This window comes from Perna viridis, chromosome 9 (assembly GCF_037379345.1).
Source record: "Perna viridis isolate PV_CMFRI_1.1 ecotype Kerala chromosome 9, ASM3737934v1, whole genome shotgun sequence".
NCBI lineage: Eukaryota > Metazoa > Mollusca > Bivalvia > Mytilida > Mytilidae > Perna > Perna viridis.
In genome coordinates, this window is record NC_142453.1 from 12448086 (window position 1) to 12458600 (window position 10515).

Genomic DNA, 10515 nt, shown 5'->3' on the forward strand with positions numbered 1-10515 from the left:
ATTCTTTTGATTACTGCTATAACCTTGGTTCCCTTGATTACTCTCTCAAGTAGAACGTGCTAATATGATATATTTGTCAGCGCAATGACTTACGTTATCATAAGAAATCTGATTGGTTGGCGATTATTTTGTCTCTTTGACGTTGTCACAAGTACTTAAACATCGATACAACAGCCGTTGAAACAAAAAGTAAAAGAACATAGACCGTTTAGGTAAGTTTTAAATACATTGTTGTTAATATCTGTAGTTCATCTAAAGATTAAGTAAATGATTAAAATAATAAAATTATGGGTTAGTATATTTTATTAGTAGAACCATGCTTTGTTTTTATAAATCGTTAGTTATTTCATTTTTCATCCCCTTTCATTTATCGTTTAAATTAATTACTTCATTACTACTATGAGCAACTCGGCGGGTGTTTCTAGAAAAGCAGAGGACGTTTAACCTACCGATGCAACTGGTCTATGCACGCTCCCATAGTGGAGTCCGCGTTTCTCATTTACTTTTGTTACTTTGTATGTATTATTTTGATAATTTTAAATTCTTTGTTATGTTTGTCTGTTTTCCGTCTCTGGCCTTTGTCCCTGGATTACATTCTTTTTGTTTTTCAGCTAGAATATTTGTTCCCTTGATTACTCTTTGTAGGCCTTACTCTTTTAATACATTAAAATTTTAAAAGAAGAGCATCACCATGAGAGACATGTTCGGTTTGAAAATGTAATGTCGTTGAAAATTGGTTATTTTTGTACAAATATCATTAAATATCAAGTCAAGAAGCAAAACTTAAAAATGTGTTTCGTAAAGTGAATGTTTATCTCCAAGATCTCATATTTTTGTCGGTAATTTATATCTCATATGCCATTTCTACTTGTTGCTGCAACTCATATATAATATAGAAATTATCCTTATTTCTCTCGATCGATTGATCTTCATCGTTTCCTAATATTATGTAGGGCTGAAAATGCTGAGGATGTAAATTAGTTTTTATTTGACATGGTTAATGCTCCAACTGTCCATGTGGACCTGAGTTGCCATTGTATTTTCTCATTCTGATGAATTGCTTTATGTTCTATTTGCTCTATCGTGTTTTTGTCCTGAATATTGAACTTATTGGTGTAACAATAATACATCACTAGAACAATTCTAAAATTAAAACATAACTGTAAACAAATCCAATTTTAACTATTTCAAACTTATCATAACTGTTAAAAATTGCGGGGAATGACTACTAATGTGAAAATGTGCAAAAAGCGAATCAGTTAGCACAATAGGTTAATGCAGCTGCGCTTCCAGATAGCTTATTTCAACGACCACAAAAGTTATAAAGCATAAATATGCATACTCTACTATATGACTACAAACTGATTTAATGGTATTGTACATATCCCCGTGACAATCTGCTTAAAATTAAAACTTTAGCTAAATGGTTTGAAATAAATTATTTAATATTTGAATTTGAAGTCCACTGTTGCCCATTGCACCAGTTGTTGAAGAGTAAAGCAGTCTGTTGGGTTGGAGAATTACATCCCTTTGCCCAAAATGTCCAAAAAGGCAAAAAATATTCCCGTGGTAGACCGAGTGGTAGTGGTGGCGATAATGAGATTCATTGCTTTTATGAAAGTGGTTAATAAAATTAGTATTAGGTAATAAATATGTGAAAAAAATAACATCATATTGAATAAGACTGTGTGAAGTTCAAGTTTTTTTTACATTATGTTTGACGACGTACGTATTTTAAGTATCAGTCCATATCAAATTCAGGCATTATCTAAGGTAAGGTGATTCATGGTGTAGAAAAACCTATGGATCAGACAATGCTAATTTGATCTACATAAGCTATATTTTATCACATGAATTCTCCGTGATGCACAGGTATCCATAGAACTGTTAAATGAAGTAAATGACTACCTCAACAGTCTGGCAAACATTGCCTGAACCAAGTCAGCAACATAGTGCCTATTTTTTTTCGGTCTACTTAAATTATTTTAGTTTTGTACTATTTTATATCTCACTTCCTGATTTATGATCATTTCGATAATTTTCTTATTACCTTTATTTGATGAATATGAACTTGAATATAATGCCCAAATATGGATGAAAGTTGGTTTCAATTTTAGATTAAGATTTTACGAAGGATTAATAAACAAGCAATTATAAAGGTTCTTTATGTGATATACACTCTTGTCATATGTAACTGTTGCCTTTTATATAAGGTTGGCATTTTTACTCACCTAAATATGTCAAAGAAGTCAATAAAAATAACGACAGCATAGTTGGTATACCTTTGCGGTTTAAAGCGGGTAGTAATTGACAGTAAGTTCTGAAATTAATGATATAAAATTAAATGAACCAGCAGAAGTCACGACTGCATACAACATTCAGTGAATAAAAGTCATATTTTCGGTACATTCGAAGTAGTGCATAGACACTGAAGACGACAAACTGTAAATAATGCAGTTGTTCAGATAAGTTGTCTTATTTCTAACACCTGCTATGATAAATAGCTACCTACGCTTGAAGCGAGTGTTATATTTCTCTCATAAATTGGATACTAATTACGAAATTGACATCTGACTCTAGATAGAGTTTTGTCATTCGGGCAGTGATGACAGGAAGAACAGCTAAAAGAAGTGCTTGAATCTAAATTGTTTAGGTCATCAAATTTTATCACAGCTGGTTTTGTACTTGAGAAAGTACGATGAGTAACATCATTCTAAAATAATTAAATTATGATAGCCTTATATGACAGATCGTTAAACAGTTACTTGCTCATTTTAGTTGCAATGTTTTAGTGCCAGTCTTTATACACACACAAAAAAAGTTCGTATGTATCGCTTTTGCATGATGTATAAGTAGACATGATAAAAAATATGTGTTTATGTTGATTGTCAAATCAATGTTATTGATAACATTCTTCGTTATAGAAAAGTAGTTTCCAAAATTCCCTTGTATTTCCTTTGTACATGGTATGGATTTTTTTCATAACAAAATAAGTTCATCACAATGTTTTTTTTTTTTCAATATTCTTTATTCAATCGCTTTAAATTAATGCATGCCTCTGACCTTTAATTTTGTAAAGGACATGGAAGACACGTTTTGGGTGCCGATGACTTTGAAAAGATCGATAAATATGTATTGGACCAATCGCCTATCTAGTAATTGATAACTGATTTAGTCACTAATCGTGTACCTAGTGCACAGTTATTTTGGCTATTAACCAATCGCCTATCTAGTTCACCAATACTTTGATTTATTAATCAATCGTGTATAAGAACATCGATACTTTTTGATTTATTCATTTGATCCAAGTTAAATAAAACAGATTTTACACTGTACTGGGTTGGGGTAATAAAGTATTAGAATTCCATTACTGAAAACGACGTTTCAATCAAACAACATCTATATGTAAATCACGAACACAATTTGTTGTTTTGTAGGAGAAAGACCGCTATATTCCAATGTATTGTCAAAGGAATAATTGTAAACTGAGTCCACTGTAAAGTATTATATCCAAAGACTGTCATGATATCATGTTCTTATAAGAATAATCATTACCTCAAGCTGATGTAATTCGTTTTCATGAATACGATATATTTTGTAATTCCATATAACTTCTTTCTTAATCAAAACTTAAAGCATGAAGGATGTGAATTCAAGGTGATTCAAGGTCATGAAAGTATTAATAACTTAAACATGAAATGCTACTTCAAAGATATTCAATATTAACTACTGACTTGGAAATTAGTACGATTTGTCATCTCATATAAATCAGCGTACAAAAAATAGCTTGAAATTTTAAGATCGTAAACGTTTATCTTATATGTATTAAGAATCGTATACTTCAAAGGCACACCACTATTATGCACGTTTTTTTAAGTTTTCTATAGTTTGCATTTTTATTTGAAATAATGTGTTCAAAAATAGAACGTACGATTTGTTACGTAGCAAAATTATTTCACATGATTTTCACTTGATTTTCGCCTGAAATTGACAGCGATCACGTGAAATATTGATGAATCGAACCTTTCGTGTTAAAATTCATGTTAATTTTTCATATGTGTAAACATTATAACAGAACTAAAATGCCACACCTGTCTATAGTGCTTCAATTCCATTTTTCAAAGTACGCATAGTTTAAATATAAAGCAGAATGATACTTGTTCTCATTTCAGTTTCGAGATGATAGATACGTTACTAGTATCAACAATTTTACTGACATTAATTAGTGGAATATCATGTTCAGGTAAGAAAATGGAAATGGGTGATTTTTGTAGTAGTCTGTAGCGGAGAAAAACAAAGAAAATGCTCAAATTTAAATTTAAAACTTTATTCAATAGTAATAAATATAAAGTGTCAAAAAGTTTTTATAGAAAATTCCAAATGTGTAATATTTGTTTGCCAATCCATCTATACATCATAAATATTCACTTGATATTTCTAGCAACTCACAAACAAAATTGTTTTGAAAATGAACACTTATTAAATAATTGTTAACTTGTATGATATTTCCCATCCATTTGCAGAAAATACACCAATTTTGGTAGGACAACATGGCGATGAATACTCAAGAGAATTTAAAAGTGTGCTGAAGGATATAGAGAAAATTTTGCAGGAAAAAACAAAAATTAATTCTGATGATATTATATCTTCTTTCGACAAATACCAACATGAAGAATTCGACAACACAGCTGATGAAATCGATGAAGAAGGAAATTTTAGCGATGACTACCTGCTTCAAAATGAAAAAAGACCTTTTGTTTTGGGTATTGGAAAATATAACTTTGGGAAACGGGTGCCATATGATACATTTACTGCAGTGGACAATATGCCCTTCCATATATTACACAGTAAAAGTAATAAACACAGTTTAAATAATGAGAAACGACCATTTGTTTCTAGAGACAAAAGACCTTTCGCACTAAGTGGTAGCAACTTCGGAAAAAGAGAATATGACGGCATGGACGGTAAATCTGAAAGTAAGCGCCCATTCGTAGGTTCTGGTTACCGGGACTATGCGTTCGGTAAACGAAATGACGGTGAAATGTCTTCACGTTTAAAAAGATTAAGATACCAAGAAATCAATGACATGGAAAAAATAATGGATTCAAGTTCAAGTCACATATCAAAAAGACCGTTCATTATGGGCGTTGGGGGGTTCCGCTCAAATGGAAAGCGCCCGTCCGTGCTGGGAAGATCTAGATATCATCGACCACATTATATGGGTAGCGGATTCCGCTTTGGAAAACGAAACCAAGACAATGTCGATCAGTCTGAATTCCGTGACAATGAACTGTTAAAAAAGCGACGTTTTTCCCCGAGTGGTAATTTTCGCCCTAAGGATAAAGATGATATATTTAAAGGGTGGTCTAATTACCCAATGATCATCCGTTATAACAAAAGACGACTAGAAGGGGAGTTTGGTGATATTGAAGAAAACTTATATGATGCAAAACGACCATTTGTTCTGGGAGTAGGAAAGAGATTCAACGAAGCAACAAAACGCTCATTCACATTTCGAAATGACTACCTCTTTGATAGACTAAGACACAAATCAAATTCAGTTACAAAAGATCGCAGTCGGGACAAAATTATTCAAGACAACATTGATGCTCTAGAAGTTCCCTTCCGCTATGCCAAAAGACCGTTTACAACTGGTGGGGGGTTCCGATCACGTGTTGAAAAGAGACCGTTCGTTTTGAGTGGACACAGTCATGGTTATGTTTTTGGAAAATAAAATAAAAAATGATACTCGTCCTAATTTTTTTTTCATTTCAGTAATTTTCAATTAAATCTCAAAGCTTACATTGTTTATCCTGTCGTAAGTAAATCTGACCCCCTTCTATGGTTGTACATTTTATTCGAACTTTTGATTATTGCTTCAGTACGTAAATTCAGTATGCAATGAAAATGAATGTATATTTGGGAACGTAGATGACGTTAAATTCTCTTTTTCACTTTCCCTTTAGTCACATTGTATTATTGCATGCACCAACTTGTCTAAATAAAATTGTTCGGTTATCAAATCTTCGTCTTAAGCTTATACATTCTGTGTCTTGACACAAGTTCATTCAATTACTTAGGAATAAATTATCACTTCTGTAAACACGGTCTGACAAAACTCTGTGAATTTATACGTTTTACAAAAACATCTACTAGTATGTAATGTAATTAAAAACAAATCATTTCTGGGACGTCATTACAATATGATTAAAATCTATGACGTTCGAAATCATACCATCTGTCGCCAATGATAATATCCATTCTAAATCACTTTTTATCACAGCAGTGGTTTAAAAGTCTTTGTACGAGATCACATCTTTTCACCATAAATTAAAACAGTATGATTCATAAATTCGACGACACTTATAATGTTATGAAAATGACTTTTAAAGTAAATAGGCAGAATACAACAACTGAATCTATCAAATCGGAAAAGAGGAACTATTCGGCTTCTCAACACAGAAACATATTCAAGGCCCTATGCAACAATAACCATCACCATAACACAAGCCATTCAAAGAGTAATCAAGGAAACCAAGATTCTAGAGGAAATCAAACGAATGTAAACCGGGGACAAAGGCCAGACATGGAAAACAGACAAGCACAACAACGAACATAAACTAGCTAAAATAATACATACAAAGTAGCAAAAGCTAATGAGCAACTCGGACTCCACTAAAAACTGGGAGCATGGACCAGGTGCAGGTAGGGTAAGCGTCCTCTGCTGATCTAGAAGAACAATCAAAGTGCTCATAATAAGACAAGTCCTGGGTAGACGAAAGAGAGAAAGAAAAATTATGACACGTTGAACAAATCAGTTTTCATTGTACCGATAGATACACAATTAAGATCCACGAGTTCTTGATGATGAACATAAAACTTCTGTAGTTATTACTTCATTCTTATAGCAACATAATTCTGTTCCAGAAACCTAATTGTAAGAAGTCTAGTGCGATATAAAAATTCTGCGCAGTTACGGCAAGCTTTGGCATACACAGGCAAAATTATTCCACATGATTTTCACCTAAATTGAGCAAATAAACTAAGTGACAGAGTTCACGTGAAATTCGGGTGAATGGAACCTTCACGTGAAATTCACACGAAATGTTCACATGAAATTCGTGTTTAGTGAATTTCACATCAAAATCATGTTAATTTCATGTGAATTTCACATGAATGTCATGTGAAGCTCGATTAACATGAATTTCACGTGAAAATTATATGCCTGTGTAACGTATGAGTTGTAATATGAAAACTCCATACGTAGGTGCTGAAGGGATGTTGCCACAGATGAAACAAAGTTGACAATACGGAATGAAAAGTCATCGCGTTTGTCGTATAGTTTTGTCAATAGTTTTCCTTTAACATCGATCTCTAAGAGTAGGTCAAGATATGATGCTCACCTAACAGTGTATCTTTTATGTCAAATTATTTAGGGGTAAATGTGATGTACCAAATTCCCGAAACTAGGATTGTTTAACGATAATACGTCATCTATATAGCGGAAACTGAAATTTAAGGATCTAGCTAAACGATGTTCCTTCTTTTGGATCAGATCAGCTATAAAGAGTAAAGGATCAGCAAGTAGAGGAGCACATTTGTTCCCACTGAAATGAGGACCGTTTGTTTAAAAACGCGTTCACCACACTAGACTAAAATGTTTTCGATAAAAAATTTCAGCATTTTGAAAACATCTTCTTCGGTATATTTGGAAGATGATTTGAATTTTTTTATAAAGTATGAGGAATCTCTACCAAGAAATATTGGAGTGTCAGGATTGCAGTTTTCTTCCATTAATGCTAAAAAATTCCATTATTTCTTTGATTTTTATATTTTTTAGTTTTCCCTTCTAAGTTTTCCCTTCTCACTTCTTGCGCTTTTAATTTTTATTTGTTCATTTCTATAGTTCTTTTATAATATTGTTCTAAAGGTTTTGATTCATGGAAGAAATCTGGTGAAAAGTTATGCTGTATTTTTCTTCGCTTTTTTTTTTTTTTTTTTTTTTGCATTCTGGTCAAACTAATCAGATTAGATTGAGGCTTTGATTCGTGATAGTTTGGATTTATTTTTTCTACATAAGCACCAAATATATAGACTTAGTAGATTAAGGATCAGTCCATATAAAATCCAGGCATTGTCAATGGTAAAGGCAATTCAAGGTGTAGAAACATCCATCGAATAGATAATGCTTTTTATTTGGTCCCAATATGCTAAATACATTGTAACAAAACTATATAGTCTTTCCTGTATACAGATTTGATTTTTTTACAAAACCATATATATTCACCACCACCACCCAACTTAAATCAACCAAACCAAGGACGATAAGTCTTGTAAAGTGCAAATCTCATGCACATTCTATGTAATTTTCATTTCTAAAGTGTAACGATCGGATGACAAACTAAGACTGATTATGTGGTCTGTGACTGTATCTGAATTAGAAATAAAAGTGTAGGGTGTGTTCTGAAATACACGAATCACCTTTTGTCTCATTATCGTACGTGTTATAATCTGTCACACGTAATTAAAAACAAAGTCAAGTCAAGGTTTTGCCGGTAGATAACGGAGCTATTTGTGCACAAATACCCGTCCGGTAACGACAAATGTTAATAATGCTTCGATCATGTGCATTTTAAAAGTTAAATAAAATCACTTCCGAATGTCGTACGTCATTTTCGACAGAATGATTATATACATATCAAAACTGACACAGAGCAAAAACTACACATATATATATAGAAAGGTCTGAAAAATTCCCAACGAGCTGGTCGAGCGGTCAAGGGCGCTGGACTTTGTGCAGGCGGTGTTGCCATAGATGTCGCAGCGGTACGAGTTCGAGTCCCGCGGAGGGAACGACAAAAAAATTGCATCGCAAATTTGACAGTTCTAACATCGTTGGGAATTTCCAGACCTTTCTATACGTTTACATATCTTTCCGGTATCAATTTGATCCCACGGAGCAGTGTAGCGAATAGAATCGTCACATTCTGAGACGTTTGCATATATATATATGTGATATGGTTCCTTTCATTCAGAATTGTCAACTTTCCTTTCGTCTGTGGCGGAATCCCTTCGGCTTCTGCGTATGGAGTGTTCATATCATACGTTATGCAAGAGCTTGCCGAAACTACGCAGACTTTTTGTATCGCGCTAGAACTCTAACAAATAGGATTCTGGAACAGGGTTATGTTGCTACAAGATTGAAGTCATCACTACAGAAGTTTTATGGTCGTCATCATGAACTCGTGGATCGTTATGGTGTATCCATCTGCACCATGAAAAAACTGATTTATTGAACGGGTCATAGTTTTACTTTCCTCGTTTTTCTACCCCGGACTTGACTTTTATGAGCAACTCGGCGGGTGTTTCTAGAAAAGCAGAGGACGCTTACCCTACCGCTCCCATGCTCCCAGTTTTTCGTGGAGTCCGAGTTGCTCATTTGCTTTTGTTACTTTGTATGTGTGATTTTAGTTACTTTATGTTCTTTGTTGTGTATGCCTATTTTCCATGTCTGGTCTTCGTCCCTGGATTACATTCTTTTGGTTTCCTTGATTACTCTCTAACATATATAATTTCATTCGTTTAAACGGGTAGTGGATTAGAATGAAATTATTTTCTCCTGGGTGTTTCCTCATATGTAGTCTGGAGGGGCTTTTAGTGTTTTTGGTCACCATTCATTGAATTAAGTTTCCCGGGTTTTGTGCAAGTCTTGTCATCAGAACGACGACGTTACACTGAACAGGTTGAATTTTTCTTATCCACCATTTGTCCATGGAGCCTGAAAACCAAAGTTTGTCTGACACTGAACCTTCATCAGATGTTTCTTTACAAGATATCCTTAAAGCTGTTAAAAGACAAGATAATGTTCACCCTTTCGTGAACCCCAGCCTTCCTGGTATACAGGACCTCCATTGTTTGCCAGCATGTCCAACACGGGCGGAAAGTTCTACAAGTTCAAGAAAGGAGCATGCTACGGATGTGGGTCTATGCAACATTGGAGAGACAAGGGTCCATTTAATCCAAAGGCAGACAGCAGACCAAAAGCGTAACGGTTTCATCAAAGATGAGTTTACATTTATTGATGTTGATAATAATATAAACAATTCCCGGTTCATTTAACTGATGACTATTATGAATACGAACAGGGTCAATCTAATATTATTGTTAAAGGCAGATTGAGAAAACACATTAATTTTTTTGCACAACATCGACTGTTCTGATTTTATAATTGACACTATACTAAACGGCTACAAATTGCGTTTTATACTACATCGCCTCCTGTTCGTTTAAATTTACAATAGTTCTGCTGTCACGCACAGCGATTTTGTAGTTGAAGCAATTTGTGATATGTTGATCCGTGGTTTAATTGCGGAATGTACCAGTATACCTATAGTTGTAAACCCATTAACTGTATCTGTACAGAAGAGCGGTAAAAAGCGTTTAATTTTAGACCTCCGTCATTCGAATGTACATTTGTGGAAGACTTCTGTTAAGCTTGAGGATATTAGGGTAGTT

General features: G+C 33.8%; 1 protein-coding gene across 1 annotated transcript; it reads left to right on the forward strand.

Annotated features, from left to right (window-relative positions):
- Positions 1–168: 168 nt before the first annotated feature.
- Positions 169–5879, forward strand: LOC148606811 (uncharacterized). The gene is made up of 3 exons (XM_088545051.1): positions 169–212; positions 4173–4243; positions 4524–5879. The coding sequence occupies exons 2-3, from the start codon at positions 4180–4182 to the stop codon at positions 5732–5734; spliced, it is 1275 nt and encodes a 424-aa protein (XP_088401177.1). The 5' UTR covers positions 169–212; positions 4173–4179; the 3' UTR covers positions 5735–5879.
- The last annotated feature ends 4636 nt before the right edge of the window (positions 5880–10515 follow it).

Excerpts from the sequence above, each read along its gene's own strand:
- LOC148606811 (XM_088545051.1), top strand. The coding sequence starts at position 4,180 with ATGATAGATACGTTACTAGTATCAACAATTTTACTGACATTAATTAGT. Across the intron at positions 4,244-4,523 it reads TAGTGGAATATCATGTTCAG|AAAATACACCAATTTTGGTA; the intron begins GTAAGAAAATGG and ends ATCCATTTGCAG.